Source organism: Lagopus muta, chromosome 5 (assembly GCF_023343835.1).
Source record: "Lagopus muta isolate bLagMut1 chromosome 5, bLagMut1 primary, whole genome shotgun sequence".
NCBI classification, from domain to species: domain Eukaryota; kingdom Metazoa; phylum Chordata; class Aves; order Galliformes; family Phasianidae; genus Lagopus; species Lagopus muta.
Window position 1 is genome coordinate 51,374,352 of NC_064437.1, and position 22,013 is coordinate 51,396,364.

Consider the following 22,013-nt stretch of genomic DNA (forward strand, 5'->3'; position numbering starts at 1 on the left):
TAATTATTTAACTTGAAACATAATTGGAAAACATTGTCCACAAGCTAATTAATGAAATGCAAAATGAATTATTTTAATTAGGATTACTGTTGATAATGTTTATTACTTCTTAAAAACATAATCCTAAATTAATCATCTGTAGTACTGTAAGTCTTATGTGTCTGATTTTTTTAATTAATCTTGATGTGTAGAAAACTTGCACAGCAGGTATGCGGTTTTTTGTTTTTCTTTTTTTTTTCCCTGGCTGTGTCATCTTCAAACTTTTTCTCTTGTCTTGGGTTGTTTGAATTTCATTTTGCACACTTTTCAATGCCTTTTCCTTCTTTGTGGTGGGAGGGGAAAAGAAGATTTAGAAGCTACATTTTCTTTGCTTTTGGAGCTAAATCTAATGACAGCTGTACCGACAATTTTCTTCTGTGTTTACATGCAGCCAGGAGCTATGGGCGGAGAAGAGGTAAAAGTATTTACTAAATGTTTTGTTTGCTGAATAGTGGGAGATGTAAATATTTAGTTCTCTTATGATAAGATAATGTTACCAATTTTAACAGTATTTGGTTGATCAGTTGCTTCTTATAAATCAATTTTATATTCTTCATTTTGAAAACATCTCCCTTTTTATAACAACTTAAAGCAGCGATGATTTGAGCAGGTAACTCAGTATGTTGCTGTTACTACTGGAGAATGGGTAAATGTTAAGATTCTTTTTCATGACACATATTTGTGATTTTAAATGTGTGGTGTTCCAGAAATGAAGATTGTTTTCAGATGTTTTTTGTAGACTTTTAATGTTTAGCAAACTTATTGAATTACCTCAAGCATACGTTTTTTTTTCTTGGATGAAACTACTTTTGTTGAAGATTGCACTTGGGAACTGCATCAGTTTACCCTAGGTAGAACATTGTGAATACCAATACTAATAACTGTCCTCAGTGGTGAATACTGATAATCAAGAGAGGAAATAAATTTAAAACAAACAAACAAACAAAAAAAACATTTGAGGATGTTTTAACTGTATTTCATCATTTAAGCAACTCTTAGAAAAGCATTATACAGATGTTGTACAGAGCTGTGTTTATGTTTATTCTGAGAGATTAATGACTGTGGACAGGAGCAAACATGCTGGTTACCAAAAAAGATTTTTCTAATGTACTGTGCTGTAGCTGACACTGACTTATTAACTGAGAAAATAATGGTGAAGATTGTGGCATTTTACAGCTAGAATTGGACAGTGCCATCTGTTTGGGGTACTTTGGCATTACATTTCATTTGATCTCTCTTTTTTTATATATATATATGTTCTGTGGCACCCATGCACGTGACGTTGCTTGGAAGGCCTCCTTTTCACAGTGTAGAATTTGGGGACAAACCTAGTCATATGAGTTACCCAATAACCTCTAAGTAACTAGTAGTTTGTACTTGTGTTTAAAATAGTAGGCTGGACTGGTACTGTTTCTAACATAAAATTGGAGCTGATTTGATTCAAGGCTGATGGTGTTTAGCTTTTAATTTATAGATAAAGGTAAACAGAGAATTGTATTTTTAAAACTTAGATTTTATCCACAAACTTACCTTGCTATTTTTCCCTACTTCCAGAGAACAGTATTGTTATCCGGTGTCTAAAGCACGTTAATATTTTTCTTTGGTGCTCCCATGGTACTTGAAACATTAAATATCATAAGCTCTGTATGCATGTGAGCATAGGATGGTGCCAAGTGTCTCCAGATTGATTAAATGGCAGCAAAGTAGGAAGGGAGGTGGAAACCATCTGGGCACTGTTAACTTCCAGTAACTTGTGCTGACTTGTAGAAGCAAAATGTAAGTGATGTGGCAATTGTAATCGTGATGCGTGCAAGATAGGCTGTAAAATTCAGTGTAGGCTTCTTTGTAGAAATTGTGGTGATGACAAAACAAGGCAAACAGGTTCTGGATGCGCTGGACTTTCAGGATTGTTTTACTCGGCTAAAATGCATGCTTCCCTCCATAGTAATTGTTGCCTATGTGAATTTGTCTTTTCTATGGTAACTAGTAGGTGTGTGTGTGTGTGTGTGTGTGTGTGCACGCGTCTCTTGTCATCAGTGTTAGGGATTTTGTGACGTGCCCTACTCATACAATATTAATCTCTCAGATATCCATGCTTTTTCAGAATATTGAATTGCATAATGTTGTTTTGAGCTTTCTTAACCTGAAGAACCACACATTTCTTAAGTTGTCTGCTTAAAAAAGATGTGTTGTTTATCAAACGTTCTCATATTCATTGCTTTTACCACTTGCATTGCAGTAATAATATGCAGAGAACTCAGAGGCAAGTCTGTGCAGGGACTCATTTCATGTTTGTTATACTGGAGTCTTTTAATTAGTCTTTCACTCTGTCACTGTGACTAAGCATCTTCAGTGGGAAGAGTGTCGTCAGAAATATTTTGGGGGTTGGTGCAACCTATCAGCTTTCTACTTGATCCTTTGTTTCCTTTGTGAATTAAGCCGAGTTTTTTTTTTTTTTTGTAGAAATCACACTTCAGGTTGCTGAGTTGCGTATCCTGAAAACAAGATCTGTATCTGGTTTTCAAATTTTATTTTACTTTTTCCAGATATGGGTGTAAGAGTAGCTATTGAAAGTCTTTCCTCTTGCCTTGACAACTCAGAGGTGCCAGGGAAGGGCTGCAGGCATATAAAAACAGGGCACTTAGTAATGCTTTTCCATGATACTCTATAGAGGCTTGCCCTGGGTGTTTTCTGATGTGAGGTTTCAATAGCTAATGCTCCAAGATGGGTTTTTCCACTGTTCTTGCTCATTCCCTCTTTCAGAAATGATGGGAACTTTTTAGCATCCTAAAAAGCCTGTGGTAATGGGTTCCATAGTTTGGCTTTCTTTGGATTTATGTATTTAATGTACTTGAGCAACTGTTCCCTACTCCATTTTCTCTGTGCCTTTTGTTATATTAAATACTTGCTTTATACTTTTAACTGTATGCTTCACTATAAAGCTTTAGGTCATCATCTCTTGAATTCACTTAATCTGAGTATAGTGCCTGTGAACTGTCAAGCATCTGACCATCAGAGGAGGCATCTTGCCTTTTAAGCCACTATGCATTTTGTTCGATTTCCATCAGAAATCAGCTCTCATTCAGCCTCCTCAATGGACCTGCATTTCAGTTGAATAGCTAAATATTGATTCATTTGATGTGTGAACTTCCATCTTTTTTAAGAAAGCATGTTTGTGGGGGGAAATAAAATATTATTTAGTCTGTAAATAATTTGATATTCTTACATGTTTACTTCTACCTATTATTACTCTCATTCACGTGCTCTCTCTTCTGCTAAAATGCATACATTCATATATGTGTATAACCTCTCCATGCATTACCAGAATATTTATCAAGTCCTTTCTGGCTTATGCTCTAAAGCTGCCATTTCTGACAGCCAGCTGTGCTAGACTTTAAGAGTAGCATCTCTAAATCCTTCTCTGTTTGTGACATTTGCCCTGTTTCTATATTGGTGCTTAAAAGCACAGTAGGATTTTTACCTCTGTGGATTTTTGCATTTGTGTTCTTTGCCAATGTTCTGCCTTCAATGTGTTCTTCCTACATAAAAATTGAAGCTCATGCTTTGTGTCAGTCAGAACATCTTTTCTGTTGGTTGTTTATCTTGTTCCTTATATGTAGGTTTGCTGCTTCTTTTTGTAATGTAGCCTTTACTGTTCAAGGCTCTATTACTGATCATTTCAGTATATACATTTTTTTCTGACTAGTGTCAGTCTGCGTGTCTTTGTTTTCCACCTTGCCCCTGGTTTTCCTCCCTTTACTTCTGTGTGCTGTAGCTTCCTCTTCATTGGGTCTTCCTAGAAGTCAATTTCATGTGATCAATTACCATGTAATTTATTTTTCCTGCTATTTATATTTATAGTTAACCCCTCTATAAACTGTTTGTATCAATTAATTTTAATTCTGTCCCTGGGAGCAATCCTACGTGATATGAGGGGACAAGTAGTTTCTTCAGAGTTGAGATGAGGTTCCCATTTATACATCTTTCCACTTTACAGGATTTATTTTTCAACTCAAGTATAGGAAATTAAATTCTAAAGCAATTTTGAATATCTTCTATTTTCTGGGTTAATAAATCTGTTCTTAAGATAAGGTGCGTATACTTTGGTAATAGTAGCAACAAGTTATTTGAATCAGGTGATAACAGTAATTCACTTTTCATCAAATAACTGAATAGAAGTCATTTGTGCTGCTTTCTGTTCATTCATTTACTGAAAGTGTATTTTAATACTGAGTAACAATTTGACACTGATGTAGCTAACAGCTTTTTTTTTTTTTAGTGCAAGTGTTTGTGTTTTATTTAATAAGTCTTTTAAAGATTTTTATCTTGTTAGCTAAGCTGTTTGCTTCACCTACACGCTTAACATCCACTACTCAGAGCTTTTCTGTGTTTATTTTGCTGTTTGCCCCCTGCTCAGAAATTTGCCTCCACTCACTCATGGAGAAAGCAATGCAGCTCTTGAGGTTAGGATACTGTCAAGCATTCTGAAGGAGGCCATCCTGCCCCGCAATGCCATGGCTTAAGTGATCTGCATTTTTAATTCGTTTCTTTGAGATCTGCTATGGAAGCTCTTAAATCAAAAAAGGATTGGCTTGAAGTGTTCAAAGGTGCTTTCTGCAGCTATGACAGTTTCTGCGGACAACTTGTTGGCTTCCATTTTCATTCCCAAGAGTTTCTGCTTTAAACTAAATTAAGTTTATTGTCTTCTAAGAATAACATAGTTACAGATTTGAAAAAATAGGAGTGATACCAATGAATACCATCTGAATAACTGATTGCTTGGCTAGACTTCTCATTAGAAATTCTCTTAGAAGCAAAACGGTGTTTTAGAAAAGGAAATTGTAAGTTTTTACTGAAATATTTAATTGTCCAGGAAATAGCTTTAACTACAGATACTACAAAATCTGTTACAGGTCGGTCTTCACTCTTTCCTTTTGAAGATGGCTTCCTAGACGACAGCCACGGTGATCAGTCTTTATCATCGGGTCTCAGTTCTCCAACACGCTGTCAGAATGGTGAAAGAGTGGAACGCTATTCTAGAAAGGTGTTTGTTGGAGGTCTTCCTCCTGACATTGATGAAGGTACTGTGAATAAGTTACATTGGTGAGATATGGGAATTGGCTTTCATATAGTTACTTAGGAAACGACATTTTATCATAGAAACAAATGTATTTTTCCAGGTGTATCGCTTGTAGTGCTTGTGGCGTTATTTAAAACATCCTCCTCACTTTGTCCCACAACACCTGAGAATTCCCATGATATTCTTCTGTACTGCAGATTAGAGGAGATGAAGACAGAAATGCCTGCATAGCAGGTCTTTTAATCTGCACTAGTAGCATGTGTTCCCACACATGTAAAATGGGAGAGCTGGAAAAAGGAAAAACAGTGGGTACTGTCAATCCTCTGTAGGATTTCCTTTGTTAATAGAAGTTGTTGACTTATGGACTTTGTTAATGCAGTACTTATCAAAATAAATTGGTTTCCTATGCAGCATATATGTAGCATTCAATTCACGGAAGTAGAGCATTTAATATGGTTGCAACAGTAACCAGCATTTAGTAGGGATGGTCAGGTTTTTTTCTCAGTCCATATTAACTCTGCATGCATGTACACACGCACATTTGGACTGAAACCAAAACATTACAGTTTGGGGTGTATTTTTCACACTGTGGCAGGAATCCATCACTACGTAGCTTCAGTTGGCATATACAGGACATTCAAGGATGCCTTAAAGGGAGGAATCTTTGAATCTCATCACTACTAAATCTGAAGAATAAACTATGGTGCAATTTCAGTTAAAAGAAATAAAAATAAGCTGGATTGCCAATGAATGGTTCACAAACAGCTACAAATACAGTTCCCACATCACATCACCAGTTGCAGAGTTGTTGGTACGGGGACAGCTGGGTCATCTGAGTCTCCAAATACAAGCAGCAGCAGGCCAGCAGGTACAACTGATGTGACCACTGCTGGGACACTTCAGATTTGAAATACATGCCCAGCCTGTCCTGAGAGGAAATAAGAAACATGGCTGCTTGGGAGCTATTACCCTCATACATGAGAGACTGAGTCTAGTAACATCATCTTCCTTAAGCTTCTGATTTGTGTGTTCTGTGTCTCTTGTTGCTTGAAAAATTTAACACGCAGCTCATGGGGATCAGGTGATCTGGATGCATCTCAAGTAGCAACCAAGAATTTGGAAAATGGCTGCTTTTTTTTTTTTCCAACCTTTCTTTCTGTTGAGTTGTTGCTCTGATCTATTTAGCATTGCATTAGCTATAACTCTAAATTACTGCTTCCTTTAAAATGCATAAATGCATTGAAAAGTTATATATATTTTAAAAACTTGAACGAATTTGAGGGAAAAAAAGAATTTTCTTAAAATAAAAATTGTTCTATAGGATAGTTCCAGGGATGGTTTCAGATGTTTGCTTTCTGGTGTTTTTAAACTGATACTTAAAAACAACAACAACAACAACAAAAACGTGGTGATTCAGGGCAGATTTCCCAAGGGGACTGTGGAGGTGAAGTCCCCACAGACACATGGCCTGATGCAGCCTGCTTTCTGGATTGTGCTGCAAGGAGTGGCCATGCAGACACTTAGCTTCTCCATCAGTCCCCATGTGGCAGCATCTGACCCTGCATTGTGGCTATAATTAGATGTAGACCACAGCTGAAGCATATTCACTTTTGATAGATCATGTTTGCAGCAGGATTAAATGCAGACTTGTATTAGTGGAATGCAAAATTCCTTTTTTAAGCAGCCATGTATATTGCAGAACTAAAAGAACATTTAGGCATTATCAGTGTACAGTATTGCAGTTTTTGTTGTTCTTGATAGGAACGGAAAATGGACTTTTAAAATAGAAATGCTTACCTTGCCACTGTCAGTCTTCAGTCTTTCTCTAAGGTGCCTCATTTGTTTTTTGTAGATGAGATCACTGCCAGCTTTCGTAGATTTGGACCTCTTGTGGTGGACTGGCCTCACAAAGCTGAAAGCAAGTCATATTTTCCACCTAAAGGTAATTAGCTTAAAATATTTTTATGCAGGCTGTTCTGGTAAAAGGAAATTATGTCTACAATATGGCAATCTATTAAAAAGAAAGGATTTGATTATCAGTGATGAATTTGCTCTTTCAACAAGTGTATTTTCAGCAGTTACCATGATGGAAAAAAAGAGCGATTCAGTGAATGAAATGTAGCCTTGTATTTCAGCGAGCACGGAGTCCTTAATTCAGTGTTTAACTTATACTAGGCTTAGTTTAGAAGGAAAGTTTTTGAAATTTCCTAATTCTGTTGTGGTTTGTTTATTGTTGAAACCATAAGAATAATAGAATATGATTTGTCATGGCCAGAAGTCATTGGTGAACTGTATGCACAGTATTTTGCCAAGATGCATGAGCCTACTTTGCGTGTGTGCTGACCCAGGAAGCTGTGATCCTGCTCAGAACCAAAAGGTTTGCAGCAGGGTTTGCTGCTGCTGAGTTACAGCAATGAATTCTGCTAAGAGATGGAGTCTTCAGCTTGGGCAGGTGTCAGGCACCGTGATCACAGAGCTGTTAGGCCGGAACTGATTCGTTTCAGAGTGGCTTAGAGTTAAGCAGGTGGGGCTTTTTCACACCCATCAGCAAAATGCTATGCCAACTTATTTAGGGTTTATGGAAAAACTGGCTGGGAGAGTTGCTTGGTTAAACTCGATTGCTCTGTACTGTATCTTCTGCTGTGATTTTATTTTTATACCATACAGTCTATGCTCAGTCACACTTGCCTCTTGCGTATAGTTTGGGAGTTCATGCATGATCTAAAACTGCAGCATAAAATTAGGCACAAGATTTCTGATCTATACATTAAGATTTTCTACTCTCACTGGATCTCAAAGTTCTTAATGGCTCATTAAGGCCACTGATTATCTTGGCAGAAGAGCGGGCTACTTGGTCACTGAACTAGCTAATCCTGCAACATTTCCATAGATATGGTTTTGATTGTAACAGACAAGTAATGAACAGCTTCTGTGGAATCTTGAGTGCTGGAGGCAAGATAGCTCCGTACAAAGGCTTGTTCTGTAAACAGCATTTGGGGCACTTGCTTTAAAACAGAACAACAAAACATACATGCTGTGTCTTTCCTGTCCCATTCTCACAACTCAGCCTTGCTGTCGGGAGTTTTTATGCAACACCTCTTTCTGAATTAATAAATACGTGAATAAAGCACATGTTCTTAAGAACAGTTAGTAAAATATGCTTTTTTTTTTTTCTTTTTTTTTTCCTCACTTTCACTGAAAAGTTTAAAGAACAGTAATATAATAAAGCAAGTTTCTCCTTGTCCCTAATATCTCTTGGTCCTCTCCGCTACAGTTTTAGTTCTCATTAATTCAGTAACTATTTAAGGCAGATCAACATGGGACTTCCAATTATTGTTGAGTTTGTTCTGTATGTGACACTGGACTAGTTATGCCTCAACAAACCTGTGAAAATGTTTTCGAGTAAGATCTATTTTAGCAGAAGACAAGGGAATGCAGGCTCGCTTCTATTTTTGTCATGATTCTAATATAGGAAACGGCTTTCAAAGCCCCTGCCAGTTGCCCTGAATGTCTGTCTGAAAGTGCTAAACAACAGTCAATCCCAACTGTTCCAGATTTATTTATAACTAACTTCTTAGTTATCAATCAGGACTGCAGCGTTATGCATCCTGCATTCCTGTCTTTGAGGTTCTCTCAAGAGCTGTACTGAGCTTGGTTGGTTGAATGTACGTAACTGACTGCGCTTCTGTGCTGGAGCGTCTGCGTAAAAGACCAGGAGTCAGAAGCCAGGTTTGAATGCCTGTTGTATTTTTTTCAGATCTTTTGCATCTATTTTAAAGATAAAGAATACTCCTCTTACAAGGGTATTATGGAATCATTGAAAGAAGCACTGCAATAAAATGCCTCTATTTCTGTTTTTCCATAGAGGCTCCTTTAGAATTAAAACACAGTATTTATTTGTTTAGACTTGTTTTATTTTAGGCTGTTCTCATTTATTATCTGGCACTCGAGGCCGCACCTTGAGTACTGTGTTCAGTTTTGGGCCCCTCACTACAAGAAAGACATTGAGGCCCTGGAGCGTGTCCAGAGAAGGGCAACAAAACTGGTGAGGGGTCTGGAGCACAAGTCTTATGAGGAGAGGCTGAGGGAGCTGGGATTGTTCAGTCTGGAGAAGAGGAGGCTCAGGGAAGACTTCATTGCACTCTACAACTTCCTGAAGGGAGGTTGTGGTGCAAAAGGGTCTGGCCTCTTCTCCCAGGCAAATAGTAGGACCCGAGGAAACGGCAAGAAGTTGTACCAGAGGAGGTTTAGGTTGGATATTAGGAGAAACTTTTTCTCTCAGAGGGTGGTCAGGCACTGGAATGGCTGCCCAGGGAGGTGGTGGAGTCGCCGTCCCTGGCGGTGTTCAAGAGGCGCCTGGATGAGGAGCTACGAGAGATGGTTTAGTAGCTTGTGGTACTGATAGGAATGGGAGGGTGGTTGGACTGGATGATCTTGCAGGTCGTTTCCAACCTTGTGATTCTGTGTGATTCTGTGTGTGACTTATTTTTAAAAAAAGAAAATTAAATGAAATGGAAAGAGATGCTTGAAGTTATGCTTTTGCACAACATTCAGTGGCATCCAGCTGCCAAATAGTAGTGATTTCAGATGTTTTCTCCCTTTTTTCTACCTTTTTCCTTCCATGTCACGTTATTAACCTGTAGAATTTCTGACAATTTCAGTAGGGTTATTTCAGATGGAAAATCTGTCCAAAATAAAAATAATAGTAATAAAAAAAAAGAGGCTGTCTGGACTGTGGGAATGCAGTGGGATGATGTGGAGGCTAATCTTTGTTCACACGTTAATAAAACTGATCTCTGAGGCTTCTCCCACCTACTTGAACATGCCTGACTGGCAGTAATGTTGAACCCTGCTCTTTCTGAAAAGAGGCTGTCGCCTCCAGATGGACTTCAGTGGCCTTTTGATGGATAGGCTTTTTTATTAGCCCTTTATTTCTGTAGGTCAGGCCAAATGACTATGCCTAGACTTAGAATGAAAGTTGTTTTTTGTTTGCTTTGATAAGCATTCAGTTACTGGCTTGAAGCAGATAGAATCATACCATTGGGTCAGCATAGTCAGCAGAGTTTCACACTGGGGCAGTTTCATCAGGAATTACTACCTTCTAAGTGCAGGTGATGTCACCCCTTACAGTTCTGAGCATACGGATATGGACTTTCCGCATCTATTGTTCAAGAAAAATGCTGTGCCTTATTCATAATTGCATGAATTTGTGAAATGTGTTCAATGCTGCAGTAGATGAATTCCATTTAGTTGCTTTATGTTAGGAGGACTCTCTTGATATCCTTAAGACTAGGAACAAAAGGCTGCAGGAGCTATTAGCCATGTCTAAGCTGATCAGGCATGAAATCTGAAAGATTAAAATAAAACTACAGTCTAATGACTTTTTCCCCTCCTCCCTTTATCTGGTGCGTTATCTGGTTAGTTTGGTGGGTAAGTCAGACTGCAGATATGCAGTCTTGATCTGGCAAGACATATTAGCTAGTTTATTAGCTGGTATGGTTGATTAGCTTAGGTGCAGTGTCACATAAGCTGCTTTCAGGGCTGAGGTCCAGAAACGTTCTCACAATGCTGAGCTTGAACAAAGATTTTGGCATTCTGAGAATGGTGATGCTACTGGCCCTGTACAGCCACTGCCTTTGCTTAAACACATCAATTAAGATCAATTAAGTGTAGGGCCTGGTGAATGTAGACCAGTTTTGTGTGACATACACTGAACTGCAATCTCCAGCATGGTGAGTCACGCAAGGCTTATTGCAATCTGATTTTGGACCTGGAGGACTACAGATCAACAAGGATGTGTCTGTGTTGTACTACTAGGGCGTGCTGCGTACCGTGCCATGCAGGTTTTCCTGTTTTGCAGGTATTCTAGGTCTTTGTTACCTATACCAAACCTCACCTGACATGATGTGTTTGAGGAAGATCTGCTCGATCAGTGGTTAAATTTTGGTTATTACCACAACAAAACCAAAATTATCTGGAAGATCAAAACAGCCCTTACAGGAAACACCAACGAGTTTGGCATTCAGATTGCCAAGAGAACACTGGTGGTACCCAGCTGTTTTGTCACTGAAAGTGTAGATTATTGCACTAGGGCAAGAGAAGTTGATAACAGCTGACAGTGTGGGTAAGAGGCTTCTATTCCTAGTTGCGAGCATCTGCATTATTGCCTCAACATTTCTTTTTACCTCTCCTGTGCATTGTAAAGCTTAGCACCGTGTTTTTATGTTGGTGTCATCCACGAGGTGAATTTAATGCTTTGCTTCTGAATAAGGCCAATTCATTACCGCTGTCTGAAGCGTCTTTGGATTATTTCCTTTGGCATCTGCTTGGATGCATTAGTAACAGAACTGGCAAAATGTATAAATGCCATGTGTTGGTCTCGCTAAGCAGATGCCCAGTTTGTGATATGTTTACTTGGCTTTCACCACAGAGTTTTGGGAACTGAATGTGGCTTGTGATTAAGTATTTTCTGAGTACCTATGAGATGTTGAGAAATAATTAAATATGCACATAAGTAAGTTATCAAATGTAGTTACACATTTCCATGACAGTTTATTTCACCCTGGCAAAACCAAGATAATTCAATTTGTATTTGATTAAAATATGAAGGCTTTCTGATTTACTTACTGGTCTGCTGAGTTAAGCCATGTATATGCTAACTAGAGACAATTTTTTTCCTACTTCTTTTGTTAAACAGATGGTGTCAACGTTTCAAAAACATTCTCCTTTCAGTTTTTTCAACACATTGCTAACTTTAAAACAACACCTTTAAGGAAAAAAAAACAAAAAACAAAAAACAAAACAAAACAAAAAAAAAACAAAAAAAAAACCAAAGGAAGCTTTTACGGGTTTATTTTTCTTAGTGATAACTATGATTCTTCTAGCACTCACTGGAACATGTGTGACATTTTACAAGGACAAAAATTACTGAATTTTTTCTATTTCTTTTCTTGTAAGAAGAAAGATGTTGTAGAGAAAGAAAATGAGGTGGGACAGAACTTGAAGACAAGATGCATTTGGAATGGAGGAATGCATTGACATGATTGATTAAGACGTGTGGTACAACAGTCCGATCCTCTTGTATTTTCCCTGTTTTTCAGTCATTTATTTGATTCAAAATAGATACATTGTACCTACTGCTTACAGGGCGCACAGAGATGAGCAAGATCTCAGGAAGAAAAGAATGCTATATAGAAAGTTGCATAAAGCAACACTGGGAAGTGATTGCTTTCGTTTAAAACCACTGGTGCAGCAGACTTGTTTGAGCATTCCTGATGGTCTCCAAGGTAAACTAGCTGGGAACGCTGTCATGGGCAGTTGTCTGACCTTTGTTGTGTGACTGAGATCCCTTTGCATGGTTAATTCCATTGCCAGTGCAGTAGAGATGGTAGTTTCCACAAGAGCAGCAGCAGTGAATAGTTACAAGGATAAAGCATGGCGCCATAATTCTAACTTCACCAACTGGATTCAGAAATGGGCATCTGGTTTGTCTGAGCGCAGTGATATGTTGTACAGAAACCAGTCTCAGTATTTCAGAGAAGCTGTGGGTGCCCATCCCTGGAGGTGCTCATGGCTGGGTTGGATCGGGGCTCCAGGCCCTGATCTGATGGGTGGCACCCAGCCAACAGCAGGGGGTTGGAACTGTGGATGGCTTCCAACCCATCATTCTGTGATTTTTTTTTTGTAATTTATTTTCAGTTAGTTTGGTCTAAATGATGTAATATCGTACTGCTGAAGTACGTCAAAGAGTGCCTGGCCAGTTTTCATATCTTACAAGCTGAAGCTGGAGATTATAACGTTTTCTAGAATGGGAACTTAATGGGAACTTGAGTTCCTTATCCAGAAACACACTGTATGGCAAGAAGCAATGAAAGTGCTTTTTGAAACTTTATTTGTGTATGTTCCCACACAGAAGCACACAAGATCAGTCCTTTAACCACTGATCTCTCAGGCTGTGTATGTAATTTGGAGGCCCTATGCCATCCCACAGCAGAAAAGCACGATTCCAAAGCAATGCAATTCACAACGTGTGTGGCAGCAGCATGCAGCACATACTAATTTGCTATTTAAGATTGTTTTTAGCGTAGAAGTTGCTTTTAGATTTTCAATTAATTATGTGTAAGCCTTCCTTTTTAAAGATCTTCATGCTACTTCCTATCCAGTGCTTGATTAGTCTTGGTGGTGAAGTGATAATGATTGTAAAATATCTGTCTGATAACTGGCACAGCAGTCTCAAAGAGCATTCAAGAAGCTGCTTCATGTAAGAGAATGTCTGTCCCTAGAGCAGTGCCATTTGCTGTTTCTATTTCTGAGAGTAAACAAGAGTCTGATGAGGCAAAATATAGTTATTTTTGTGCAATCAAACCTAGGCAGGGCAAATTGCATTCTGAGGTGGCTTTGCAGGATTATTCTCTACCGGCTTTCATGTTGCCTTCAACAACAAATGCTATTTCTTTTAGAATTGCAGCCTAATTCAGCTTAGTATCTTATGTACCTTTAGACTTTTCATGGGTACATCTTGGGTGTTCTGTTTTCTGGTGGTACAGAGGTAACTGACTTCACTTTTTGAATATATCGGGCAGCTGATGTTATAGAGCCATACTTGTGCTCATGGGCTTTAAATCTTGATGTTCGTAAAGATGATATTAAAGAGAAAGGAGGTGCTCTACTTACCTTCTTAATGGTTGAAGATGAATCATTACTTTTCTAATTCAGGGACAGGGCAAAGGTGGAGAGGGGATGCAGATCCTCTTTGGCAGAAAGCTTTGTGTTTTGTGAAACAAGCACGTCGAGCTTGATGACTGGCTGCACCATGTCCTAAAGAAGAACACTGAGTTGTACGCCCTCAGGAGCATGCAGCTCTGTCATTTTTGTGGATGATAGATATTACTGTGATATATGCTACAGTAGTTAAGCATCCAAGTATATTACACTGTTTCTATCAGACCAAGTCGCTGAGCAGCTCACACATCACGTGGCTCACTCGGGAGGGCTGGCATGCATTTTCACTATTTGTAGTGACTACAGAGTGTTGGTATGGGAAAGAAAACATGAGTTCTGATTGTGAATTTTCTTAGAGATCATATATTTTAAATTTAAATGGATATTTAACTAAAACTAAGTTATATTAAGTAATTTTGTGTAGCTATACTGAAATTTTGCATTGGATAATGGCTAAAAGATTCCTAAGCAGACTGAAAAATGAGTTCCCAGTGTCACTTCATGGTCCAACTAGGAAAGAAATGCTAGTGATTCTATTTGAATGACTGCCTGGTCACAGCATCTAGCCAAATTCTCTGTCACGTGGATTTCTTCATTTTTGATCAGTCTGCGGCGGGTTCTGGTCACAACAGTAGTCAAATAGCTCCATTCTGCAACCTAAAACCACCAGGATGGACTCTACCAGGAAACCAGTGTACAAAATATCTCAGTATGGAAAAAATAACTTGGAAAGAAAAGTGTAGGAGAGAGTGAAGGAGTCTGAAATTCCCCTGTGGGAAAATGCCATAATTGAGATTAAGTTTTTTTTTTTCCTTAGTCACCCTTAGCACTACATTGTTCATGTTACATTTTTAAACAAATACAAAAAGCCCAACAATATTAAAGAAAAAAAAAGTGCTACTTGCAGCATATTTTCTCCTTCAAACTCATAGAAAGGATGCATCAGGGTAACTTAGTTACATTGTGCAGCTTCTCTAGATGAATGCTGCTCACGGAGGACAGTGACAGTACTGAAGTGTCCGTACTACATATTCAGTATGCGGTTGTAATCACTTCCTATGTCACCTCCACGAATTGTAGAAAACAGGTTATGGTCAATACCAGAAAGAGTGTGGAATAAATATCTTTGCTAGTAATGTACTCCTTATTCTTTCATACAAGCTTGTATTGAAAGGTCGCTCACCTTTCAGTCACGTTAGCAAATAATTTATCATAAAACTTCCAATACAAATTCAGTCTGAAGTTTGTGTACTTGTTAAACATCTGTTCTCCACCTGAAATAGCTCAAAAGGTAGCATTTCTCTTTCTTACTTTGCACAGTTTTCAAATCAGAAAACATGCATATTTGTGAAGCTTAATGCGTAGAGTTGCTATTTTTCCAAATACTTTCTTGTGCAAATGTTACTGCTGTGTCAACTGCATGTCAGAGCGTGTGCAGAACACCAGTTCTCAACCTTTCCCAGCACATTCATGATGTAATGAGGGAGGAGAGACATTTGACATTGACACACAATCTTTATTTTTATCTAAAGCAAAGGTCAGTAAAGCCCTTCTTAATTGAAGTCTCCCAGAAATAACCATTGATCCTTCTTTAGAACATACATACTTGTCAAAAATAGATTTCGGATCCAACAAAATTTTATCACTAAGGGGCATTAAATGTGGGGTTTCAGAGGGTTTTCTAGCCAGTACTTGAAGGTCTTCAATGATTAAGGCACTAAAAAGATTTAAGGCAGCAATCACAGAACAAAGAAGTTGAAAGTATTACTTGCTATGTGAACATTCTGAAGTATAGAAAAAGGGCTTTTGTGTCAGTTAATCCTAAGAAAGAAGCAGTCTGCTTTTGTCAAATGAAAGCAGCTAAATATTTGTCAGATTCTCATAAACTGCGTCTGAAACCACATCAATTTTACTGATGGTCTGCTTTTTTTTTTTTCCATAAATTGTTTTTCTACCATAGAAATCTAAATTCTATTTTTTTGCCTTTTCTGATGTTTTATAAATGGGAAGATATGGGTTAATTTGTGTTATGGGCTCCAGGATAAAATCAGTTTTATGAATAGGGAGATTGAGGTCTCGATAACAGCAGTTTGTGCTTTGCTGATAGCTTGAGCAGCATCTGTTGCTAATAATATAGGAACCATCAAATTCTTTCAAATGGTTGAGAAAAGTTGAAGGGGATCATTATTGAGGACCAGCCCTGCAGTGGGTTCACTTTTTCTGGAAGCAGTAATCCAAAAATAATGTTTATTCCTCCTGCACCCCCTGGTAAGTTGTGATCATTTCATGAGTTACAAATCTGCGCTCCCTAGAAAGTCCTGCAAGCAGTAATTTATACTGTCCTGTTCCTAGAATCACTGTAGTGATGCCCACCATTCTTCCCCTACAGTAAGTATACAGTAATTTCAAATCAGCGCTGTATCATCTGAAAACACACACCAAGAATTTTTCGGAGGCAATGAGCCCTATTTTTATTCTCCCGAATCAGAGTTTAAGACTGGAAGTAGGAATTCACCACGTGTTGGAAGATGGTACTCGGGAGAGGATCTGCTGCGCTCAGGTTTCAAAAGCTAGGAGCAGCAGAGAGCCGTTCTCTCCGATGTCCCACTGCTGTGTTTGGCAGCAAAATCGCTCCCGTTTGGGGATCTATGATGTGTGTGGGTAACACCATCTGCGTATGATCACTGCCCTGTTACATCGCAGTGGAGGCTGCGCAGTTCTCATTTAATAAAGTGAGAATCATAGTGGTTTAGAGGATTTGGTAAATCCTATGATATTTTTTGTAAAATGTACCATTCTGATCTCCCAGAAAACTGCATGCTAAGTAGAAACTTGGAGAGAGAAATTTGTTCAGCCAAAATGACTTAGATGAGTTTTGGAAAAGCTTTCTGTCATTGAGGCCTTCAAGGCGCGTCTCTTCTGTACAGCCAACAGAGACGAGAGACTTGAGCAACCAGAGCTTAAAAACACATGAGAGTGAACATTCAAACCAGTTATTATTGACCTGCAACTCACAGAAATTGACACAATGACTTCTTATGATTAAACCTAGTGCTGAAGCAATGTTGTCAGCAATGGAAACCTTCTTATTAAGGGAAAAACTGCTAACAGCACATCTTCTTTGGAAAGAATTAAATACCAAGTAATTTGATGTTTTAAAATTATCTTTATTTTAGTTAAGCTGTAAAAACGAAACAAAAAGAACCTTCCAAGAACATTTACTACAGAATTATTTCACAAAATGTGTAAGATTAGATTAGATAAAATGCCTTAAAATGCCAACACACAAAATATGTTCTGAATGCTGCAAGGAAGAGATCTTTCTTACTCTAAGCTGAAATTGCTCAATTCTTTACACTGTTCTGTCCAAAAGGAAACAACAAAATTTCTTTCAGTAGTTTTTTGGTGAAGTACTGAATTAATCTGCATGGTATCCTCAAATAACACTAATTAAATTTAAGTACTATTAACTGGACAGACATGGACTAATGATCTAAAATATCCTCCGAATGTAAACTGTTGTGCCTTTTTCTTTTTTTCTGCCCTGACTGCTTGATACACTGTGCATACGGTGTCCTTTATGTGGTCCATTTACACCACTCCTCTGATCTGTAGCTTTGGTGTTTTCAAGCTATTTGCAGACACCACAGCTGAAACCATCTGGATAGCAGATCGGGGAAAAATTCTAGCAGTGAATTTCACATGCAGCCCTTAAACTATCAAATGCTCCAGCACAGTACTGGCATTTTGTAGGTATTTATTTTTTTTCCCTAGTTCATCCTCATGGATAAATGATAGTGCCAGCTCTGTATGTGTGCAGGAAAACGAAGCAGAAGGGATGGTTTTCAGATATGGATGATCAGTGGTTTTAATTGCAAGGAATTTGTTAGGAAAATTCTTAGACAGTAAAGATGTTTTTTTCCTTTTGGATGAACGATGACTAACTGTTCTGGCTGGATTAGAGTCAGTAGTGTGCAGTGACCCTGTAAGACAACAGAAGGTCTTCTCTAAGGTTTTGGCTTCCTAAGCAACATTTCTATTGGAGTGAAAGGCATTGGTCTAAGGGTAGATTCCTTGAGGTAAAGGATGGAGAACACAGCCTGTCTGAACAGTTGTCTTTCCTGGTTTTCCCCACCTCAGAACTATCAAGTCCAGCATCTGCACTCTGTCTTAAAAAGAGTCTTGCAATTTCAGTTCCTCTACAGAGAGAGTTACGAAATCATGGTGAAGTGCAAGCTGTGTGTCTGCACATAGGGCTGTTGGAATCACACACGTGGGAGAATGTCTTGCTGGCTTCTTGGCCTGTATAAATGATGTCAGGTGCTTTCTGTTTGGAGATCTTTGAGAGAAGCTCTTTATATAATTTCTGATTGGTTTGTGCCCCATAGCTGCAGGAAATTTCCTTTCTTCTTTAAAAATAAAACTTAACCCATAATTTAAAAGGTACTATGTTGTAAGATCCAATATCAAAATTTTTTAACTAAAAATAACTGACTTCAGCTAAAAAGCAGTCTGGATGTTTGGGTCTCTGTCTTCTGCCATGAAAACTGTATGTCATCAATTCATTTTACCTCCTGCTGAGGTAAGGAATAGAAGGTGGAATCAAGCAGACTACTGACATATTTATCTAGAATTTTTCTATATTAATACTGCAGAGTAGAATCTGAAATTGGCTTATTGACAAACAAGGGTAACTGGGCTTTCCCACAGACTTGAAGGCTGGTTTCTTTTCAGCCATCTGCTCAGAGTTAAAGCAGCAGCAGCAGACCTGAGTCCTGTGGAAGATGAAAAAGAGCAGCAGTGATTTAATACTGCAACCTGAAATTGACAAATTCACTTCTGAATTTAGTTGTGGGTTTTTTTTTCGTGTTGATGCATGCAAATGCCTGCTATTCCATGCTGCCGACCCAGTAAACTTCACAGAGATAGCTCTTGCCTCATCAAAAATTTACTCTTTGTCATATAATTAATTCATGCGACTACTATCATAATTATAATAAAGCGACTTGTATGATATAGCCTTTTTTTTATACCCTTTGATTCTGATTTAGAGCTGCTATGCTTTCATAAGTCTGAAGTTTTAAAATGGTGGTGACCTTTGAAAGAGGAGACAAGCATACACATTTGCTCTTGCAATGTTTTGCACACTGTGGAAGTAAAATGCCACATAAAAGTAGGGGCTTCGATTCCCTTTCAGAATATTTGCCATGGGTTTATTGCTTTTTTTTTTTTCTTTTTAATGGAGGGGGTGCACTTCAAAATTTCTTCAGAAAATGTGGGGAGAAGCATCTTTACTACAGGAAAAATTGAGATGGTATCTGGATGTCAGTGTTTTCCCATAAACTGTAAAGAAACCGCAGGTAGCAATGACCAGCAAATCCCTTCTGCTTCTTGGCATGTTTTAGAGGTGAAAGGAGTCTGTAAATCACTACCAGTGTTATTCACTGCATCGATATTGAAATGCTGTCCTCTCCATGAAGCAGTGAAGAGGAAACACTAGGGCTCCTTTCCCTTGTCCTCGTGGAGCAAGTGGATGTGCTGTGAGTTTTGTGGTTGGTTTGGTTTTTTTTCTTTCATTTACACTGAAGATGTGGAGAAGATGTGGGGGAAAAACTTTTCCATAGTACTTATGACAATGTAGGAAATAACTGATTTTTCTACTTGGGGTATGTTAAGGTCACTAGCAGTGAAGGTGAAATGTTTACCTTTCACTCTGTCGGTAACCTCAGTGATATGGCCTATTTAATAGTAAAACTGGGATTGTGAAGACACGCAGTTCATTTCACAGAGGCTACTGATCCAGAATCTGTTCTCATTAAACCCTTCCATATGATCTGCTTGATGCACATCTTGTCTTCCATTTAGCTTCATTTAATTTTTACGTGACCTTCATTTAATTACTCTGCAGATTCAAGGTTCAGTTTTTTTCACAGCTGTGGAACTGAGGATATGGAGAACATACCTTTAATTAAAAGCAAACAAAAAGTACTCCAAACTGTGACTTTAATGTGGCACGTGGAGAATTTCTTATTTACCAGACTACTCAGACTCAATCTAGTGCTCATGGAAAAAACCAACCACCATAAAGCAAACAGGAGTCTGGCTGTAACATGCTAAACTGCTCACATTTCTTACCTTAAGCTTTTTTAGATAAAAGAATCAGCTGACAGCGTCATACACTTCTATTTAAAATTAGACTGCCTAAAAGAAATCTTTGCAGCCTTGACTAATACATAATTTCACTCTTCTGCAGTAGCTAAGTGAGATTACAGTCATTTCTATTTTAAGGTTTCTTAAGTATTTAAAGCCTTTGATGTCGTCTTGAAAATCCAGCCGTGTCACTGCAACGTTTAAAAGAAAATCTGTGGGTTTTTTTAACACCCTGGATTTTTATTTTTCAAAAATGAGTTTCATTTTTAATAGTCCTTTCATCTTTGGATTTAGCAATGTGTTTTATTCATGGTCAAAGCATCCTCTAGTAAGATTACTAGTGGTGACTTTGAGCAATGACCCTCTGTCATCACGTTAACTGATTTAGTAAGTTGGCTCGTACTGATTCCAAATATTCCTTTACTGTGGGCTTTTAAAACAAATCTATTCAAAAGTTGTAGTTCGTACAACTGCAATGCAATTTAAATACCTTTTTTTTTTAATCCAGAAAGAAAAATGAGAGAGTGCTATTTATCTTCCATGAAAAAATTACATCCATTTAAAGCTACTTTTTGAAGCAGCCATCTCAACCATATAAAAATGATGTCACAGATATTAAATTAGAACATTAATTTTCTGTGCAAGTTTAAGTCCATATTTTTCCTTAATATTGAAATTTTGAAATATTTTATTCTTTAATAATATTACATATTGAAATGTTATGTAAGAGATCATCGGTGGATGACAGATTTTTTTATTGTCATGTTGGATTCTATAAAACATCAGAAAAGACACTGTCTAAACTTTCAAAAGACAGAATGAAAGAAAATGTGCCTCAGACGTAGTTCAATTTTTTTCAAGTGTTTTTTTCATTGTGCATATGAGATAAATACACGTGAATACGCAAAGACTGTTCTGACTTGCTATACAGTATGCAAGGAGAGAGTCCTCCTCTTTACACTGGGCTCTCCTCACTGTCCAAAATTAGTGTTATAAAACTGAGAATATGTGCCCCTTTGAATACAAATATCTGATTTTTCCAAGTGTGCTGAGTTTGGGCAATCAGGTACCGAGGAAATCAATCGATTAAGTGCAGACCTCTGCCATAGATACGTGTTCAAATACTCTTTGATCTTGTATATAGCTCTTCATTATATATGATTTTCTTTATTTGCAAAGTAGCTATGATCCTAATAGCCAGAAATAAGTTAATCTTGCCAGCTTTGTATTGGAAAATGGAACTCATGGTTTATGCAACTGATAGACTGCTGTCCTTAAGTACAAGAACTTAAAACATTTATGAATTATTTCTTGTAGATACAAGTTGAGCATAAAGTGGTAAGCTTGTGTTAATATGAAGAGATGAAATGAAATCAGAACTAGTTGGAATCTCTGAGAAAAACTTCAGACTGAATTCAATCCCCTCTAGAGCACGAGTGAGACATCTCCACAGTTACTGTTAGCACCTTTCTAAAATATTCCCGTACCATGAAGTAAAAAGACTGTTCAGACAACCTTAGTGAAACAAAAAAAAAACAACAAACACTACCGTGTGTTAAGAAAATTGATGCACAGAGGAATGTGCTGAAGCACATGGTGCTGCGGCATCTGAAGAAGCTTTCGGCATTTGCTCAATTCATGCTTTTGGAGTAACGTATTTTTGTTTTGAAAACTAATGTTCTTATTAATTCTACCTCACCCACTGTCCTTGTAGAATAAGTTTCCTTTAAACCTTGAAGTCATTACAGTTGCCAATTCTAAATGTTAGAAGTCTGCTGGCCCAGAGTTTTTTGGGAGGATGAGGCTCATCTCTCATTGTAGTAGAAATGGGGATTAAAATATTCAGCAAAACAATACAGTATCTGAAGTAGGTGTTTTGAGTTTTATAAAGTCATAGCCAAACTTTGCAGTTAAACACAGCTGACAGGAAAAGATAATTAATAAAAACTAAGAATAAGTTACAGTTTAGATTGCTCTCTTCATTAAATGATGAATGAAGTTATTGAAAATGCTGTTTTCTTCC

At 37.9% G+C, this 22,013-nt stretch overlaps 1 protein-coding gene across 9 annotated transcripts in view; it reads left to right on the forward strand.

Annotated features, from left to right (window-relative positions):
* Nucleotides 1-22,013, forward strand: part of CPEB3 (cytoplasmic polyadenylation element binding protein 3) — an 88,473-nt gene that overhangs the window by 51,205 nt on the left and 15,255 nt on the right. For 6 of the 9 annotated variants that reach the window (XM_048945289.1, XM_048945288.1, XM_048945290.1 and 3 more), the window contains 3 exons: nucleotides 431-454; nucleotides 4,953-5,120; nucleotides 6,972-7,061. In XM_048945289.1, the coding sequence (XP_048801246.1) occupies nucleotides 431-454; nucleotides 4,953-5,120; nucleotides 6,972-7,061 (282 nt within the window). The remainder of the gene's footprint in view (nucleotides 1-430; nucleotides 455-4,952; nucleotides 5,121-6,971; nucleotides 7,062-22,013) is intronic. The other 3 variants (XM_048945291.1, XM_048945293.1, XM_048945296.1) reach the window with 1 other exon arrangement.